This window comes from Salarias fasciatus, chromosome 6 (genome assembly GCF_902148845.1).
Source record: "Salarias fasciatus chromosome 6, fSalaFa1.1, whole genome shotgun sequence".
Classification (NCBI taxonomy): domain Eukaryota; kingdom Metazoa; phylum Chordata; class Actinopteri; order Blenniiformes; family Blenniidae; genus Salarias; species Salarias fasciatus.
The window spans coordinates 35,200,155-35,221,162 of record NC_043750.1 but is presented as its reverse complement, the minus strand read 5'-3'; the positions used below and the strand labels follow the sequence as shown (position 1 = coordinate 35,221,162).

General features: G+C 40.7%; 1 protein-coding gene across 1 annotated transcript; it reads right to left on the bottom strand.

Moving 5' to 3' along the window:
• Nucleotides 1-14,248: 14,248 nt before the first annotated feature.
• LOC115389639 (keratin, type I cytoskeletal 19-like) lies at nt 14,249-19,287 on the bottom strand. Its single transcript, XM_030093127.1, has 9 exons — nt 18,894-19,287; nt 18,164-18,292; nt 17,632-17,714; nt 17,242-17,398; nt 16,293-16,454; nt 16,072-16,197; nt 15,730-15,959; nt 15,598-15,641; nt 14,249-15,514 (listed from the first exon to the last, which is right to left on the bottom strand). The coding sequence occupies exons 1-9, from the start codon at nt 19,179-19,181 to the stop codon at nt 15,408-15,410; spliced, it is 1,326 nt and encodes a 441-aa protein (XP_029948987.1). The 5' UTR covers nt 19,182-19,287; the 3' UTR covers nt 14,249-15,407.
• Nucleotides 19,288-21,008: the final 1,721 nt, after the last annotated feature.

Genomic DNA, 21,008 nt, shown 5'->3' with positions numbered 1-21,008 from the left:
GGAAGTACTTCAAGAAGTGCTTTTTAAAACTGAATTCAGTAACTCTGTTTGCTCCTTTAGGCAGGATTGACCTTTACGAGTCTGTAACTCTGATAGTGTAAATATTAAACCAAATAGATCCAGTCAGTTCTTTAGATAATCTTGCAGACTGAAAGGGAGACCCTAGCAAAAGTTTGAGAAACACTGATTTTAAGCATTATTATGCTGATTTACCATTGCCCGTCATACATCCTGTTTCTCTTCCGTTTCCCCGAATGTGAAAATAAATGAAAATGAAACGTAATAAATATACAAAACATTTCTTCAAGACCGATCCTTTTTTTTTTTGTTTTAAGAAAGCGGCAGCGGCGCAACTTTGCTCATCATTCAGCTTCAAATGTCTCTTTGCTGCCGCTGAGTTGTGTTCATTAGTCCAGTCAGGCTGTCCTCTCTGCAGACGTCTGGATGTGAAACTGTTCTTCACTGGGTGGCAACGATGGGTGGGACTAGTTATTGTTGGGACTGCATTGAGGAGCACGACAACACCACCCTGGGAATTTCACCCAGAGAATTATTTAAAGCAAAAAGGCACACGAGTTTGTTGCTCAGTAGAGAGGCATGCCACGTGGTTCGGAATATAAAAACAGATTTTATTAAACAAATAGGTTTAAAAGAAATATCACACATGCATTAAAACTCAGTCAGGGTGGGGAAGGGAAGACTTACTCTGACTGAGGCCTATTGAGACAGGAGCAGATACACACATACACGCCCAAAAAGAGGAAGGCAGAGAGGAGTTCAGCCACCAGCAATTCATCTGTGACCACGCTAGCATTAGCCACCTGTTAGCATCTCGTACACTGCAAAGAGGACACCTACCACAGCCAATCAATGCTGCAGCACACAAGAGTATCGCACAGACAGTCGCCCTACAAACCAACACCCATGCTGTAAAGTCTGAATGGACCAGTAGGAGTATTCTAACCACACCCTATAAAAAACGTTATTGGGTAAATTAATATATTTTACTCTCTACTGTGGAGACTTCGGGCAGAAGACTTCATGTCTTCAGCCTGATCCGCTGTCAGGTCGTAGCTGAAGCTAGCTGCTGTTTGGAGCTCCGCGCTGTCTCAAAATGCTTCACAGCCAGCCGAAAAACTGTGAAATTAAGATATTATTAGCATATTTTTTATGTCCACATCCTCCAAACGTGGACCTGCAGCCAAAATAAATCACAACATTCATTTAACATGCAGCAGAATAACTGTAGAGTTGTTTAAGGCATTTAAAAAGTTTTAAAGTAAAAGATAATATGAACAGTCTCGCATTTGTTGCTGTTCATAAAGCATGATGTTTCCTTCAGAGGTCTGCTGTCTGCCACCCAAAGTATAAAAAGTCACATTGATCATCACAGACAAAAGACGACAGGATATCACTGCATTCTGCTAAAACTCACTAAAAATATCCTTTAAACAGAATTTATACTGACTGCAGTTTTGGGACTGTGTCATTGTCTTTAGCGCTCCGTGTCACTGGAGTAGCTGTTGAATTCATCTTCCAGGCTCGAGTTCTCAAAGCAGGTTCAGTTAACCGGAGCCTGGACTCCTGCTCTCTCCGCCCGGAGCGACTATAGACCCCCCAGCCTCCCGTGCAGAATCGGTGTCTGTAGCGGGACTGGCTGGAACAAGTCGTCCAGGCTGTCGCAGATGACTGTCCGGGCTCAGTAGGGGAGGAAGCGTCTGCGATTCGTGTTATTTAGTTAACTTTTAACGATACAGAGCAGCTCAGAAAACAAGCCGCTGAGGGGCTAACTACCGGAGAGTTCACTCAGTAGGGACTGAGCATACATTTTCTATAAACTGGTCCACAGACTTTAAGACACGCTGCCTGCATCGGGAAAAGACGAACAATCAATTAATCCAACAATTGAATCCATGATCACATGATCTGTTATGGTTTTATTCTGAATTTAATTTTTTTGTATCACTTAAAGGGGCATTAAGGAGTTTGCACGTTTTGGTGGAGTCTGTGCTGGAGTTGTGGCAGAGCTAGAAGCCGGTCTTTTCTTACTTTCTGGAATCTCCATCCTCAATACTGCTCAGTTGTTGATCGCTAATCATCTGGCGAGTAATGGCGGACAAAATGAAAGCTAAGTGCGTCAGGCCAGCAGGAGCGCGCATTACGTCACATCCTCTCAAATTCTCCCCAAGAAATACAAATTGCCGGAACGGCAGTGCCACTATTCAAATGACAAGCTAGCGCTGTTAGCAGTACTTACAATGAATATGTCAGGGCACATTGTACACATCATTTAATATTTGTAACATATTTATGGTGGAAAATAAGTATTTTTAATGTTTTAAACTCCTTAATGCACCTTTAAATTAAACAAACATAAGTATATTTAAACAAGCAATAAATATCAATATATAAAGATAACACAAGGTAGTTGTGATTACTTCTATAATCAACGTTAATTCTGTAGCCAATTGTGGAGTCCAGACAGTTTCTGAGACAGATCTCTTCTTTTACTCTGAGGGCCAGGAGTCTGTGAGGGCAGGGAAAAAAAACAAACTCATTTTACTGAACCAATCACCTGTTATCAATGTTACTCTTTTTTTAATCTTGTGAAGTGCTTTGCCTTCGATGCTCTACTGAGTGTCAAACAAAGAAAACTGCACATTTTATCTTTATCAGCAATGAAGTCCAACTGTTTTTTTCACATGCCCTCCATTTATTCCTCACAGCCTGTCCCTAAAGAGACGCCTGTCTGCAGGGGACACTACCACTTGGATTTTAGGATGTCCCCTCATTAGACCTGTGCGCAAAATGCACCCGTATTGTTTTGTGACTGTTCAATACCTATTTTCCAGTCATGTATTTTGTCATTTCATTTTTCTTTAAAGTAAAGTGGAAATCTTCTATCATGTCTTATGTCATGAGCTGAGCTGAGCTGAGTGCTGAGAGTTTAACGCCATTATTTTGGACACCAGTTGTGCAACTTACAGTGATTTCTTTGGTCAATATTCACTATTTAATGTATTTAATTCAATCTTCTAGATTTGGTCTAAAAAATAGACGTCTATATGAGGTCTTGATTTAGACGTCTAGAACGACTCTAGATACAAACTACACGGTACATTGATTAATGATTGCTCCAAATGTTTTAACCCAACATTTGCCATCATTTCTAAGATTATTCACGACTGGGTGTGGCACCTCTGGTGAGCTCACCTCAGATGTCTCTACATGTTTTTCCCTTTTCTGGGCATTTGAATTATTCCCAAATAAGAACAAGCCCCTGCTTGTTTTCATTTCAACAGCATTTCTTTCCTTTTATTTCTTTTCTTTTTTTCTTTTTTTTCAATAAAGCCTACAATGATTTTACTCTACTGGCTCACATTGAGAAAATTAAAACATGTCTGCGGATATGAATGAATGAATGAATGCATTTTAATAGTAACTGAAAAATGATGCAACATTTTCCCCCTCAGGTAGGAAGGGTGTGGCCGATATCTCAATCTATCTACCTCAAAAAGAAAAAAAAAACAGGCAGCGGAAACCTGAAGATTCAACATGCAGATAATAAATCAAATGAAGGTTTTGTTTTCATATAAAACAAGGTTCATTGGAGGCTGCTGAGTGCACGTTGAAGTTGTGGCATGAGGCACTGACGTGAATTTCCAAAAAAATAAAAATTGTCTCCTGGTAACATGATGGATGCTGGTGCATATGTCTGTGTTCTCACACATCTCTGTGTTCTGGTGTAAAGTTGTACATATTCACAAAGACATGAACTTTCTAAAAGTCTCAAATTGTGTCTCTGCGATCGTTGCAAAAAACTGACATGAACATTCAGCTTGAGCTCCAAAATAGACAACATGTTTGTGCTAAATGAAGCAAATAACTCCTGAATATGATTAGAGGGTTTTTTCTTTTCTTTTCTTTTTCTAACCTGTCCTGTCAGCAGAATGGAGTTCTGGCTGCTGTTATGTGCCTGACAGATTTGCTGAAGAGGCGCTTATAAGTATAAAGCTCCTCTTGATTACATGGTTTCTTACTCTTATTTTATTTATTTTGAATACCGATACACGATATTGCTGGACCTGACAGGGGGGACAGAAAGAGAGACAGACAGTGAAGGAAACAAACAACAAGCAAGCGAAATATTGATTGACACTTACACTGTAAGTGTCAATTCAGTGAACTCTAATCAATTTTTCTTTTCTTTTTACTCTGGCATATAGTGCAACTACTGCTAAATTATTTTCTTCTTTTGTGCTATTTTCAGGTTGTTTACTTTCTCATGCATTCCCTGGGTTCACATTTCAAACTGTTCTTATCTCATCAGGCATATAAATTACAATTTCTAGTTAGTGTCAGTGTTTAATAATATAATCTGTTTCATTCCTTATAATCTAAGAAATAAGTTCAAAGAGTTGCTGATCTGAAGGTCTTGATTAAGTTGCAGTTTGACCTTTTAGTACTTATCAACCTTTTCATTCAGTTCATTTTCTTGCTGTTGACTTTAAGCTTTCATGCCCAGATCTCAACAAAAGAGTCTGTCGAGCGGTGTAGATGTTTATCAGCTGCGGGAGTGATTTCAACAGACCTCCAAACAATTGGAATCCAGCCGCTGAACCTTGACACACAGTCACAAAAACGTAAAGCAGATTTCAATCAAGTTTTGACACGAAGCAACTTCAGCCCAAAAAGCAGTTGATGCAAAAAACAACAAAACTCAAGAAGCTCGGTGTGTAATTACAGTGTGTCCATGTAGTGCAAACGTGTGTGTGCCTGCAGTCATTGGGAAACGGCACCGTTTTGTCCTGCACGAGAAGCAAACAGCTTCATGGAGTCTCATGTAGTTTCAGTGGAAAGGCTGGCATCGCGCGCTTTCCGGTGTGCCCTGAGAGCATGGCTGAAAGGGAGCGGCATCTGGCTTCGGTAACAATAGACCTGCTTGTTATAAAACAAAGGCGGCTTGTCAGAGGAGCCTGAAGCTCGATGGTGTAAATGTTGTGGCTGGCTTTGTTTTCACGGCTTTCAGTCTCAGAGCAGCTCGCCGTCGTTCACTAAAAGTGCCACGAAATAATGTGAAGATTCAGAGTCTGTGCTGAAATGTACAACATGAGAACATCGAAATCATAGCCAGAATTTATCGTTTGTAATCTTCAACTGGAATTTTTGAGAGGAAATCAAGATAAATTAAAAAGAAATAACATAACAACATCTTTTGTCTTTGTTTCCACACTGGCTTTGTTATCGCCCGGTTTGAGGAGCGCAGACTGAGAGTTGTCCTGTGGACAGATGGTCTGTCCTGAGCTGTGGATCTCTGCAGCTCCTCCAGAGCTGTCATGGACCTCTGGGCTGCTGCTCTGATCAGCTCTCTCCTCAACCGTTCTGTCAGTTTTGGTGCACAGGCCTCCCTGATATCTTCAAAAGTTGGGAAATTTTTATAACTTAGTAACTTTCTCCCTGATGTGTTGTGCTCCTTGGTCTCCATGATACCGTTTGGCTGATCTGGATTTTATTTCTTGGTATCAAAGTAAAGTGGGCTGAATACCTTCACGACTCTCTGTGTATGACTGTGGATCTGGAAGTTCTTGATCTTTAGTTTCTGCCTTCAAAAGCTGGCACTATGCTGACTTCTTTGTTCTTCAGTTGGCTGTTTCTTGTTTTCGGTTCTTTTCTCTTTTTAATGCCCCAAACCCTAACCAGACGTTGCAGATCGCAGATACCTCTCTGGATTTTCTGGTTTCTAGTTTCCAAATGAGTTTTTCTTTTCCACTGCCAACCCTTTGCTTGTCTTTGTTATTATCTGCATTTGAAGTACTTTGGGATTAATGGGTTGAAATGGACAGTGTTAAGATAAGCTCGTGTCAAATTCTGCCAAATCTGAAGTGGGATTTTTGTTTTCACAGGTGAATTTTTAGTGCTTACAGCTGTGAGAATAACAAGAAAAAATGAAGATCTGAATGATTTGGGTGTTGTGAAGAAAAGAGTAACAAAAATATTAGTGGTTGATATTAGCATTGACCTGATTGCACAATATACATGAAGAAATAAGGAAAATGTATTGATTTTACTGAACAAAGAGCTGAAAGTTTCTTGCATTTTTCACCTTCTATGCTGTATGAAATATGTTCAAATATCTGCTTCCATGTTATAAAAGCCTTCAGAACTGCCCTAATACTTCGTGGTATAGATTCTACAAGCTACTGGAAACATTCCCCACAGAGTTTGGTCCATATTGACATGATAGCATCATGCAGTTGCTGCAGATTTGTCGGCTGCACATCCATGATGCCAATCGCCCGTTCCACCACATCCTAAAGGTGCTCTATTGGATTGAGATCTGGTGACTATGGAGGCCATTTGAGTACAGTGAACTCATTGTCATGTTCAAGAAACCAGTCTGAGATAATTGGAGCTATATGGCTCGTTATCCTGCTGGAAGTAGCCGTCAGAAGATGGGCACACTGTGGTCATAAAGGAATATCCCCCACACCTTGACACCACCACCACCAGCCTGAACCGCTGATACAAGGCAGGATGGATCCATGCTTTCATGCTGTTGATGCCAAATTCTGACCCTACCATCCGAATGTCACAACAGAAATCAATATTTTCTCTTTTTCAGACCATTCTCTGTAAACCCTAGAGACAGTTGTGCGTGAAAATCCCAGTAGATCAGCAGTTTCTGAAATAGTCAGACCAGCCCGTCTGACACCAACAACCATGCCACCTTTAAAGTCACTTCTATCACCTTCCTTCCCCATTCTGATGCTCGGTTTGAACTGCAGCAGATCGTCTTGGCCATGTCTACATGCCTAAATGCATTGAGTTGCTGCCATGTGACTGGCTGATTTGAAATTTGCGTTAACGGGCAGTTGGACAGGTGTGCCTAATAAAGTAGATAATCTTAAGTTCAGTTCTTCACTTGATTCTTTTAAGTGACTACCTGCCCCCTGCATGCCTCTGCAGGTTCTCTGAGTCCTGAGAGACCGTGTGGCGGGTTCAGGTGGACTGACTGATTCATGGTGATGACATGTGTGTGAGTGTGTGTGTGTGGGTGCAGCTGCAGTGTGAAGCAGGGTATCTAATCAGGAAGATTTTCCAAATAAAAAAAAAATTGTTCAAATGACCCTAAACTGTCCATTGGTGTGAATATGATTGTGTGTAGTTGTTGCGCTGTGACGCACTGTTCAGGTGTATCCCTCCGTCGCTCATAGTTACCTGGGACTGGCTCCAGCGCCCTGCAACCCTGCACAGCGTAAGGCCCTATAGAAGATGGATGCATCTCACTGAAAGCTCTCCTGCACTGGTGGGTGATTGTTGCGTGTGTCGTAGGCATGGAGGTTACCAGAGGTTCAAGTTGTAGGTCTCTGGTCAATCGAAACCTATTGCAGTAAGTCTTTTTGACACTTTCATAGTGTCGCATACTCCTTCCACATTTCATGTAAGAGAGAATGACTGCTCACAATGTGAAATGCTCCTTGGAAACGCCTTGTTGATTTAAATACCTGCAGCTTAAGATGGGAGCACGGTATGTTTAAAATGCGCCATGACATGATAAATAGCCCGGAGTGTTTTTTTTACCTGGGCGTGGAGGCTCACTCTCACACACAAGCCAGCACAAAACAATATCTCACTTTGTATCTCCGCATGGAGGGGAAGTAAGCAGAGCCGTGACTCACTGCTGAATCAGGTGTTTTACCTGACAGCAGTGTTCCTCTGCCTTTGTGTGTGTGTGTGTGTGTGTGTGTGTGTGTGTGTGTGTGTGTGTGTGTGTGTGTGTGTGCTTTACTCACTCATTTCAGGTTTCTGTTGCATCTTGCAGAGCCCTGCAGCCATCGACCACACCTTTCACAGACAGGGATCATTCCTGCTCGTCCTCTCCCAGGTCTGGAAAGTTACAGCGCACAAGCTTTTGAAGCTGCACGTTTTAAGTGTACCTCCATTTAAGTAGTAAAGTGTAACGTGAATGAACAGAGGAGGAGGAATCGTATCGGTAATAAGAATCGCGGAGCCACATACACACATTTGATCCTGACTGGGATCTGACCAGAGAAATGAGCATGATCACAACACCACTTTTTACAACCCTGCCAAAAAAATTATTTTGCTCTAGGAATGTGTTCTGTGAAAAGCCAGTGAAATGGCTGGCATTTAGCCTTCACGCATGCATATTTTTAGAAATTCACTCTGACAGAAGGATTAATTTATTGCAGCCCTGCATGTGTTCAATTGCATGTTTAAACAGATGGACTGCAATTTTATTTTATGTGAATTTTGGAGGAGATTTACAAAGAATGACCTGCAAACAAGAGTATTCAAATCAGGGTTTTGCATGCCATAGATGCTTTACACAGAACATCTAAGGTGAAAATAGTTCCAACAAAGAAAATGTTTTATTAAGAAGCCTCCAAGCAAAAGTGGTGATGAGCCAGTTGAGAAAAAGCCTTTCATCACAACAGCAGTAACATCTCTGCTGGGTCAGTTTACATAACTTTTTCATTAAAAACTGAGGCAATGACAACACAAGCCTTTTTAGTGGTAATAAATCACATTGTACATTAAACGACTGACACAATGAATGGATAGTGTGTGATCTGCACATTAGTGCATCAGCTCCTCTTTGTGTGCCTCATGGCTGTTATGCTGTTGCCACTTCACTAATCAGGTGCGATTAACTTTCAGTGCTGCGTCACTCACCTGCTGGTTCAAGCCTCAGAGTCGTCTTCTGTCTGCTTCTCTCACTAAACCACTGTAATCCCAATCAAATAAATGACTCGCATGAACTAGTCTTTATGGGAAAATGGCAGTCAATGTCTTCTTTGTTATTTTTTAAAATCTTGCCGTGTCATTCGATCAAACCTTCTGATGGACCAGTTTTGGTCCCCAGGCCATATGTTGAACACCTGCTGTGAATTTATGAGTACATTTTTTCAAATAATTGATGTTTAGGCTTTTTTTTTTTTTTTGTAAATAACTGGTTAAATTGTTGCAAAGTCAATTCAAATACTGTTTGAAATGTAGGAACAGGATTTCATTAGTTTTACAAAAATGTGTCCCTCACTATGACATTTAGAAGTCATTTATTGGTTCTATTTAAGACTGACTCTAAAAAGTGACAAACATAAAAATGTAACTGTATTGAAATAAAATTTAACAATGCCAAACATTAAAAACAATACCTTAGTTTCAAGTTTTTAAGTGAGTTCCACAAAGGGTTAAAAGAGCTTTGTGACTCTGGAGCACACCGAGATTATGAAACATTTTTTATTTGCTTTTAACAAGACTTTTATAACGACTTTATTAAAGGTTCCTCGTGTCCTGGCTCCATTTCTTGTTCTCACTGTGAATCACAATGACTTAAATCCTCGTGGTCAAGGCTAAAGACAAGGACAGATTTCTTTTACTAATAAACGACTTAACTGCAATCAGCTGAAAGAATAGTTTCATTTTTTTCATGAAAAACATGTTCAGGAAATTCTGTGCTTTATGGGGTAAAGTGTGAACTCTGAGTTTTGGGGTCCCTGGTTTGAACCCTGCGTGAGCAGAAAGAGAACCAAACAGCAGGAAGCTAGTCTGCAGATTGACATGACTCTCTGTTGTGATCCCTGTGAAAAAAATACATCTAACACAATGAAATGCTGCAGTAATGCACATTATGTTGAGAATTTGCTCAACCTCGATGATGGCTATTGACATTTTTCAACATTCTACCTGACAATATGAGTTGGTGTATGTCGGGGACGTCTTGCTGCTCAGATGTTGCATTTTGTCTCATCCCAACATGCGGTATAATGGAAATGAAGACACCTAGACAGGTGAATAAATCCTGCACTACAGTTTACTCTACCTCTCTGCATAAGGCAGCAACAATAATTCAAAGGGTGTGACAGTTAAGTTTATTAACCCTGGTGATAAATAACATCATTGTGCTGAGGCTGCAGCACAAAGGCAGTGAGAGGAAGTCGATATTGAATCATGAGTCACTTGATCTGCATGAGGAAGGTGAATTATCAGTTTTTAAGGGATCTGAAGTCTTCAGCTCCACCCTGAAGAACATGCATGTTGACTCACCCCTGAGAGCGATGTTTTCAACACCTGACTATATTTTCTAAAGATCATTTGTTTTCTGTATCAGATCCTCCAAATCCCACTGAATGGCCTTCTTACGAATCATTCTTATCGTTCTGTGTCTTTAACTCGTCATGTTTCTGCAGCCATCTGGTTCCACTCAAGCAAAATAAGTTACACAACCCCAAGGAGCTGCGCCAACATTTCTACATTTTACTGTGGACTGTAGTACATGTGTTTTATAGAGGTCAATACTGCCACCTGGTGGCCTTTCTGTAAATTATACTACTGATTAAAAAAAACTACAAAGTTCACAATTTTCTTCTTCTTTTTCTTCTTGTATGTCTAAGCTTTCCTCTGTGAGCTCTTCAATTAGTGATTCAGAATGAATTCTGCTACTGAGGCTGTGAAATGTAGAAATGTAAAGAAGAACAACCTGATTCAGATACTAACAAATCAAATTCTCACAGTATGGAGAGCTAAATCTATACAGACTGTTCACTAGCCACTGCAAACATGTTATATTCATATTCACAATACAGTCAGGTTTACTGTGTCACTAACATCTTAAGCTGTAGAATTTTATTTGATGAAATATTTATGGAGATAATTCATATGGAAAAAGAACAAAGGAAGCATAAGACAAATACAGCAATTAGTTTACCCAAATTAAAACGGGTGTTCAGAACTGCTTGAGGTACTGTGCAAATATGTGTGCCACCCGTATGGCCAGTCATCTGCTGAGGATGTGAACGATGCAAGATACAAAGCATTCTGCATGGCATCTTCAGCTTTGCCAGAACTATCCACTCCTCCAACATGTGACGCTTTACTCCAACACTGCAAAAGGGCAAATTACCAAGCAGTGATAAAGGGACGTTGTCTGAAAACTAATATGTGTGCACTCTCACATATTGGTAGTGGGTGGCACGTTGAGGATGGGGAGTCAAGATATGTTGAAGACAATAAGGTTACTCATAAAACAACTCTTTATTGTAAATTATCCTAGGGAAACTCACAACAGAGATAATATTTCATGTGATTTAAGATCAAGAAATATTACTGCAGTGTTAAACTATATTCCCTTTCTCAAAATCTGAGGCTCAGTGAATAAGCAACAAATAAGCACCCTCAAAAGTTCCCAATAACTGCATTAATAATGTAAATAACTTTATAACAATCAAATTCAAGTTCTATTCAACTTCATGAACAACAACAATTAGAACATTTAGAGCTCAAACTTATGATACACGTTAGTTATTGGAGATAAGTTCTGGAGCCTTAGAGCCATTGACATAAGACAGACACACACGCACACACACTTCTTCCATTTTGCCTTCCAAATATGTTTTACAAGTTCAAAAGTCTTGAGTGAGAGTACTCTCAGTAAAACACTGAATCCTCTTTACGTCTTTATTTAGTCCCTGCTTCTCTTCTCCAGCTCAGCACAGGCGGCCCTGGACAGACCGGTGGAGACTGCCCTGCTGTTGAGCTTGGCCGACATTGGCTGTCGTCCTCAACCAGTGGCACGGCAGCCTTCAGCAGAACACACAAACCATATGGCTGCTGTTTCAGGTAGGAGGCCATATTTATTGATTTGAAAACATGTTGCAATGAAGAAAATTAAATAAAATCCTTCAAGTCAGCCTAGGAAAGTTGTTTTTAGTTACAGCACCCAAGAATAGATAGTTTAAACATTGTTTAAGTGGAGTCTTAATTGCCTTTAAACCTATGTTTCTTGCCTGTGTGCATCATTACAATTACTCTTCCTTGTGTGCAGAGGCGGAGCGTGGGTCTCAGTACGGAGGGGGTGGAGCATTCTCGGGCCCTTGTGATAGTAATTTTACCATTCAAACAATCCCTCATGCTACCATCAAACAACACACTAATGCTCACTTTTATTGAGCCAAGCAAATCTATATGCCTCAGAAAGCAGAATAAAGTCACAAACCAGTTCACAAACTTGTTCTGAAGAACAAATACACATACGCATGTGCACACACACACACACACACACACACACACACACACACACACACACACACACACACACACACACACACACACACACACACACAAATGCAGCCTGAAAGGTGTGTCAATCTCCGAGCGTCCGCTGTCCATGGTGCTTAAAACTGCGATGATGAAAAGTCACGGGCTAAATCTATACCATCTTTGATACAGCTTAAATATAAAATGAACACAGCTGGTCTAAAATTACACAATCTATTCAGATAGATATAGACACAGCTACCTGTATCTTTTGGATTCACGTATATTAGAAAAATAAATAGACTCGGCGGTCTCTTATAGTTGAGAGCAACACAAGGCACATTCAAATAGGCAGGTGTTTAAGACCACAGCATTCTGATAAAGATAATATTCTTGAAGGTTTCACTGACTCACCACTGCCTCCGATGTTAGGTTTTGGGTAGTACCGCTAGCAGCTAGCATAGTGTTTAGCATACTGTTTAACTTCCCTCCAAAGAGTTCAGATCAAGTGTGAAAGAAAAAACTCGTTCATGCCGCACAGCCAATCAGCGCTGGCTTACAGCTCTGATGCATTCATGGACAGTCGTAATGTAAGAATTGGCAAATTGGAGCCCACACTCATATCTGTATACCTTCTCGCACATACTGCACATTTTATTACAATAATTTATTTTCGAGTAAATGTGAACACATCACATGAAATGGGGCCCTATGACCTTGTGGGCCCTGGGGCGACCGCCCTGTTGAACCCACTCTGGCTCCACTACAGCTTGTGTGTTTTCACATCTTGCAGATGTACTGAATGGCAGACAGACCTCTGGCCAGGCCGTCCGCGCCCTCAGGAAAAGGGACACTTCAGACAACGCCCGTCACACCATCACGCCATCAAACGGTAATTCTAAAGCACACATTTGCTTTCTTGAATTCTGCAGAGTTTACCGCCGTCCACTAGGTGGCAGTGCAGGGCTAGTATTGGGCTACTGCTATGTTCTTCCTGTGGGAGTGAGTCAATGTTGTTGTTTTGAGAGAGTCCGGCTCTGGGAACGTTCTTACTTCCCCAGAATATATTCATGTTGATACATATTACTATTGTAAGTATTTCAAGTTTGTTAGTAGTGCAATCTATCAAGCCTAGCTAGTCCAGTATGTTATTTCTGTGACTTATTCTTGTCTTAGAATGGCTAGTGATAGCTTGTTGCTTCCTGTTTATATAGTTAGCATCTGTTAATGTTGTTCACAGGGCTCCCTCATCATTGTGATTAAAACACTAAACCATCAACGAGGAGCGTATTTCTTCAAATTCTAAGTCTATGAAGAAGAAAATACCCGAAGAAGGCGAACTGAAACTATAAATGTCAAGTCGTCTGAGTTTTTGTGCTGCTCCGGACTTGAACGGAGCGTTCTCTTCGCATGGATGTTGAACAGGATTTCACTCAAAGAATCAGTCCAAGTTTTCCTTCCATTCTGTTATTGTCCACAATTTTCTTTGGTTTGGTTCCTTTAGTTTTCTTTTTATTTCTTAACCCTTTAACGAGTTCTTAGATTTTTTTGGGCTCTTCTTTAGGTTCTTAGTCTTTAACTCTTAGTTGTTAGAAGGTTAGAAATGTTAGAAAACAAAATATAGCTCAATTAATCCTACGTGTGGCATTTACAAAAGTTTTACAAAAGTTCATTTAAAGTAATAAAGAACTAATAATTATTTGTCATCAAAGAACCAAGTAATTTCAACAAAGATAGATTTTAAACAAACTTATTTAACAGTTCAAATCTAGTAACACAAACTTTGCACTTCAATGGGGGGAAAAAGCACATTAAACTTAAAGTTTACATTTGAAGCTGGAATATCCCAGGTGCTCCCGAATGCAACAAACATTTCTCTTTTCAACCAGGGGAGATATTTATTCAGCCACCATTCCGCAGCTCTTACCAGCTGTAATTAATATTCATCATCAATAATACTACTCTTTATTAAGTCTATTATGAGCACTGTGACGCTCCATTCGCTTCCTGGTCACCGATACTTTGGCTCCATCTAGCGGCGTGGATGTGTAACGACAATCTAGTCCTCGATTATAGTACTACCCCATTTTGGAGAACACAATTTCTGGAAAAACAAAACATCCTCCTATATTCGAGCCAATATTGTAATTGGAAAAAAAGAAAATAAAGAAAAAAAAACTACAGATGATGGAATTGACAGTTTTATTGAAACATTTTGACCCATTTTGGCCCATTTTTAATCAATATTGGACCAAACCTGGTGGAAGAAATCCTTAATCCATATCACGATGATAATCTCATAGAAAAAATACAACAAAACAAAGCACAATGTTCCTCACAACAGTGGAAGGTGAGGGAATCATCAATACTGTAAATAAACGTAAAGAAAAAGCAACTTAACTCTCCCATAAAAATTTAATATCTAACTTATTTCAAACTGATACTCCTCCAAACAAATTCCAAGCATGCTTCCTTGCTACCACAATTTTCAGAACCCCAACCAACAAAAAACATACAAAAAATTAAAAGGAATAGATGGATTAATAATGGATGGATGGATGAAAGGCACAGAGTTGTAGCTGCATAGATTCATCGCTCTGTAAAGATTCTTGATACTTATTCACACAAGAATAAACAGAAAAAACTTCCATCATACTCCAAATTACAGATCACACAAAGAAAACAGTGTTGAGCTTTTATTTTTTTTCTTTTTGTCTGTAATGTAAAAAAAAATTCGGATTTCCAACCTTCTGCTTTATTTTGGTTCTTTCAGATGTATCAAAATTGAGCCCCAATTACCTATAAAATATAATCTGGATGGAAGTCAGAGTGAAAATCCTCAAAGCATGTATGAGAGCTGAAAAATGTCAAAAAAAGACCATCATTAATAGAATAAAATTGTACTTACCATTCTGTGTAAATTGCATCTCATTCAAAGTAAACTGTTTTATAATGTGTTCTTTGCACTGAAACCATTTGGAGTTGTTTTGATGTTTGTTTTTCTCTCAGGTTACTGACCTGAGCCCCTCGAAATGGAATTAATGATGATTAAAATGAGTTGACGCCTCTGGATTATTAATATGCCTAAAAATCAGCTGTGTGATTAAACTCTGTTAAAGACTCACTTATCTGAACTCAAGCACCAAATATAGAAGAATGCACATCTAATCTTTATTCATATTTAGGTTTCATATTTATGAGAAAGAGCTGCCACCAAGTCAAAACATTTCTCAGCAAAACAAGACAGAAAATCCCAAAGTCGACATCTGATTCGTGGGAAAGGGCTCCATTTCTGAATCCACGGCTCTGCACGCTGAAGCTCATTGGCAGGAGTGAGCAGAGGCGAGCTACTGAATGGACTCCACTTTAACGTCATCAGAGACGGACACCACCCGTCCATCCACCAGTTCCTCCACGATGGTGCGCACTCGCTTCTCGATGTGGGGTTTGTGCTCTGCAGGGAGACAGAAAAAGAGAGAAACAATGCATCACACCGTCAGAGGATCAGAAAGTTTAAAAACCCGTCGGGATGCTCACCCTCCACTGTCTCCTCCACCTCCTTGACGACGACAACCTCAACCCTGCGAAGAGAAGGAACATTATGACCAAAAAAAAAAACAAAGCAGAAAGTCTCATTTCCCGCAGACTGAACTGGTCAGTGTGTCTCACTTTTTTCGTTCGGTGTACTCCCCCTCCAGCAGCCTCCTGTACTCGGCGATCTCCAGCTCCAGCCTCATCTTGATGTCCAGGAGGATGTTGTAGTCCGTCTGCAGCTTCTCCATGGTGAGCCTGAGCTCCTGCAGCTCCGTCTCCAGCGTGGTGATGGTCACCTGCAGCTGGCTGAGCTGAACGCCATACCGGGCGTTCACTTCCTCCAAACTCTGCTGCAGACACTGATGCTACAGAGAGCCAAAGGAATCTTAAGTCTCCTCAAACCGATAAGACACTGAAAGTATGAAATTTCTGCCTACATTTCTTCCCAGTGAAAGCGTAATTTGATGTGTGGTTTACCTCTGCAATGATGCTCTGACGACTTATCTCCAAATTCTGGTAGGTCCTCTTCAGCTCTGACAGCTCACTGGTGAAAGTGTTCACCTCTGTGGTGCGAGTGGTGATTTCAGTCTGCAGTGACGCCACCTGTCCCCCGCACATGAAAGCGACACACTCCATGTCAGCTTTCACACATTCATCTCTTACATTTAACCTCCTGGGTTTGATTTCATGCGCCTCACCTTCGTCTGGAACCACTGCTCGAGCTCCTTGGTGTTCTTCAACATCATGGCTTCGTACTGCTCCCTCGTCTCCTCCAGGATCTTCTGCAGGTTGATGGACTCGGCAGTGTCCACCTCCACGTTCACACTGCCGCTGGACTGGATCCTCAGCTGGCTCATGTCCTGCAACAAGACCACAGCAAAAAAAAAAAAAAAAAAAAGAATCAAACTCTGACTCTTCCCCTCCACCACAGGTTTCCACAGTCGCACACACTGCCAGCAGATGGTGCTAAAGGGTTAAACAAGGTGGCCCTCTGGTGGTGTAAGTTGGTATTTCAGGTATTTATAATAGAATAACTGATCAATAAAATGATGACGTGTGGTAATACAGTGTAATTAAATTCTAACTCATTCTTAATTTATCTGACTCAGATGCAACAAATGTCTTTACCTCTGACCTGAAGCACAGCAGGTGGTCTCCAGAGGAAGAGTAGCAGGGGTGTATCATATATTTTCACCATTTTTTTCCCTTAATGTCTGAATGAATACTGTGAAATGTATAGTCCACTTTGCACATGATTTCTTGCATTTCTCGTAAATAGAAATGACAATTTGTGAAAATGTATGGACTTCAGCTTTCAGCTCTTTGCTTTGCTCTTTAAAAAACCTCAGAGCAGCTGTGATAAACCCCACATCATGATGATTTTGTTGTTTTTGGAGGGATTAGTATGGATTTCACTGCAATTAGTCTATGTCTCAGTGAAGAATTGTTCTATTTTTGGAGTAAATGTTTCATCTTCGTTCAATCAGGTTGGAGATTTTAAAAGTGGCTTTATGATTTTTCAGTCTGGATAATGGCTGGTGAGAGCACAAAGTGCAGCTAATCCCACTTTTGTGCGTTAGATGGAAGCAATGAGTCAGTGTTTGTCTTCAGCTCTTTCTGCCTCCAACAGCTCTAGAAGTGCCTCACCTCCTCATGAGTTTTCTTAATGAAGACCAGCTCCTCCTTCAGACCTTCCAGCTGCCCCTCCAGGTCGGTGACAGTGAGGGTCAGACCATCCCGGACCCCCCGGAGTTGAGATATATCAGACATGACGCTGTTACTCATGTTCAGCTCGGTCTCATACCTGCAGAACAGACACACTTCCATCCTCATCATGCTCATTTACAAACACTTTAAATATGTTTCATATGTACTTTAAAGATTTTATTCTAATCAATAACCAAAACTGAAATTTCTGATTGAATTTGAGAATGTTACTGGACGTTTTGTCTTTAATTATAAACCTTCTTGTCATTTGGTTTGTGCACATTAAAATAAAAGGATTGCAGAGAAAGCAGAAAGAGAATGAGTTCCTACTTTATCTTGAAGTCATCTGCAGCCATCTGAGCGTTGTCAATCTGCAGGATGATCCTCTGATTGTCAAGGAATTTCTGCAGAATCTAAAAGACGGGGAAGATTTTTATTACCACAGGAAAAAAAAACAGTTCTCCTTGACATTTCTGCAGATGATGAACTTTTCAAGAGTTGAAACTCAAGTGTTTTTCATTGGGCGCATATTTATATGGAGGAAAGTTTCTTCCTTTGTCTTTTTTAATCCAGTCTACATTTAGTTGCACACATGGGCAGATTAACCTGTCTGGGAGCACATGGGGTGATAAAAGCCTCGCTCCCTCAAGTTATTATGTCTGTCACGTCAAATGAGCCTGAGAAATGTGTCTCAGAACAAACTGCATGTGAGCATCTGAATGGAAGAGACTGGTTCCTCCATCACGCTTTGTGTTCAAGAAGAGAGCATTAATACGCGCTGACATTTCAAAACAACATGTGTCTGTAACTGCAGCGTGTGCACACATGCTTGGTTGCCTGTTTTGATGGTGCGAGGAGCTACCTGAGCACGCAGGTCGCTGATGGTGACAAAGAAGCCTGCGTAGTCTTTGGAAGCAGTGGGAGCTCTCTTCTCATAAAACTCTCTGATCTGCATCTCCAGCTTTGTGTTGGAGGACTCCAGGGAGCGCACCTGCACACACAACGGCATCCAGTCACAACAATGCTCTGTTTGACCCATCAGGACTTCACAGAATCGGTTAAACAGAGTGATTCTCCATCTCTGTTTGTTGAAATGTCCAATGCTTTGCCAAGAATTCAGATGTTTTACATCCAGATGTGCAATTGTAAAGAGACAGAAGGAGAATGCAGTTCATGCCAACATAAGAACAATGACAAACATAAAAGGTGAGTTAGCAGTATTTGAGATTATAATTCAACCCATATATTTCTATTTCATGTTCTCTGGTAAACAAGACATTCCTAATGCCACTTTATCCTTATAAACGTTTACTATTGAAATACTTTGAGACTACTTGAATGAAAAGTGAATTAAACATTCAATTATTATTATTATTATTATTATTATTATTATTATTATTATTATCATTATTATTATTATTATTATTATTATTATTATTATTATTATTATTATTATTATTATTTTCATCATCACCATCATTATTAAATACAAAAAAGCAGCATACATATATTTTTATGCTAAATTTCATTTTTCAGGGGTTTTTCTTTGATAATGTGATTGATTTAACCTCACCTTCGTCCTCGTGACTCACCTTCTGCAGGTACGCGGCCAGCCGGTCGTTGAGGTTCTGCATGGTCAGCTTCTCGTCCCCCACCACAGAGGTCTCCCCGGAGAGGGCGGCCATCCAGCTGGCGGAGGATCCCGCTGCAGCGGAGGAGGACGAGGAGAAGGAGCGGGACAGGGAGCGCGAGGCCACCACCCCGACGCCCCCCGGTCCCAGCTGCACGCTGGGCGCGTAGCTGGAGATGCGCCTCCGCGCGAGGCTCATGGCGCTGGAGCTGGAGAAGCTGCTGCTGCTGCGGGCCACGGCGACCGACATGATGGATGGAGACGGATGGATGGATGGAGGAGGAGGAGGAGGAGTGCGGCTCCCGGAGGAGGCTGCAGAGTTTTATAGCAGTCCGGGGGAAGGACGCGGCGTCTGGAGCTCTGCCTCAAACGCGTGTGGTATGCAGGTAAATATTTTTTCTGAAGTGTTTTGTGGGGTGTGGAGCTGCACTCAGGCTGTCTTTCAAGTTGAGTAGCTTCACGTCAGTCGCATCCTACCAGACGGATAATTATTTTATGTTTTACAGACTGATAAGTCAGACGTTATCACCATGATTTATGGTTGTGTTGATTTTTACAGTTCCAAATGTGTTGTTTTAAATACATTGCCATTTCCAGCTATTACAGAAAACTTGTGAACCCTCTTTATTAAATGATGTGAGTGATCGGATTTACGTCAAACTTCAATAATCACAGAGTTTAACCAAATGATGCGTTCACTGGCTGGGAATTTGGAGAACTTTTAATTTGGGGGCTTTCACGTGACAGTCAAGAAACAGCAGCAACTCACACATTCTGAGCAGCATTGTGTTTATATTTTTCCCTGTGGGACTAAGAAAGAATTTTCGATTTCTTTTTTGAGCAAATACAAGAAATAAAAAGTGTTTATAAAGTCTAAATTGTTCCATAATTTTCCCATCTCCACACATTTGAAGCAACGTTTTACTGGAGTGAAATTTTGTTTTACCATTCTGATCATGTACATAGATAAAACTTTATCATTTGAGAATCTAAAGTTACACCAACCGTGGTAAGCACTGTCACCTCAAATATACAAGTTTTTTGTTGTTTTTTTGAGTGTGGAGTTTGCATGTTCTCATGCATTTGATTTTAGCAGGTGACTCTAAAACACAGGTGTCAGTGTGTGTATGGGGGAGGTAGGATGACTATTGTGTATTTTGTTTAGTCAATTCAAAATTGGCGTGTGAGAGTGTGTGAAAAGGTGAATGTGACTTTGGAGGTTGGCATTTCAGTGGAAAATTCCTCCATGGTGACAGTCATTTGCCAAAAGTCATTAAAGGTTATCATTTCTTTGAAACAGGTTTGATTTCTGTTACACTTACCTCTCTACCAAGCAATTATCTGTATCCCTCACTGACACTCAGCTTAAAAAAGGCGTGTGTGTGTGTCTGTGCGTGTGTGTGTGTGCGTGCTTGTGCGTGCATGGTGAAAAGCCTTGAGTCTGATGTGGTGTGTGAGGAGTTGGCAGCCGTGCATTGTGGTTGTTTTTGGAGCTACCGAGCCGGACTGACTTCGCCTCACCTTCTGTATGTTTCACTGCTATAAAACAATGTTTCATCATTTAGGCGTCCTTCTTTCTCAACTACTGGCTCTTTCTGTGTGGAGTTTGCATGTTCTCCCCCCCTCCAGTGTGTGTGTTTCTCCCACAGTCCAAAAACATGCATGTGAGGCTAATTGCTGACCATAAATTTGCTCCATAGGTGTGAATGTGAGTGGGCGGGGTCGTCTTTCTCTGCGTTTTCAGTGATGAACTGATGACCTGTACAGGTGTGTCTGACTGGATGGATGGATGGATGGATGGATAGAACTTTCCATGAACACAGTGAAAGTGATTTTTGAGAGTTTCTTGACTTGGTCGATAAAGAGCAACAGTTAAACGGACTGTATGCAAATCAGATCACTTTCTATGAAAAGTTGATACTTAAAACTCGAAACTTCTGAAGCTAACACATTTTTTTGGAAACGGTGACTGTTAAAAGTTACATTGTAATGTTCTTTATGTTCTGACCAGAGGTGATTTTTCTCACATTAATTCTGTCTAAAGAAATCATTTCATGCGCTGAATGTGGAACAATGA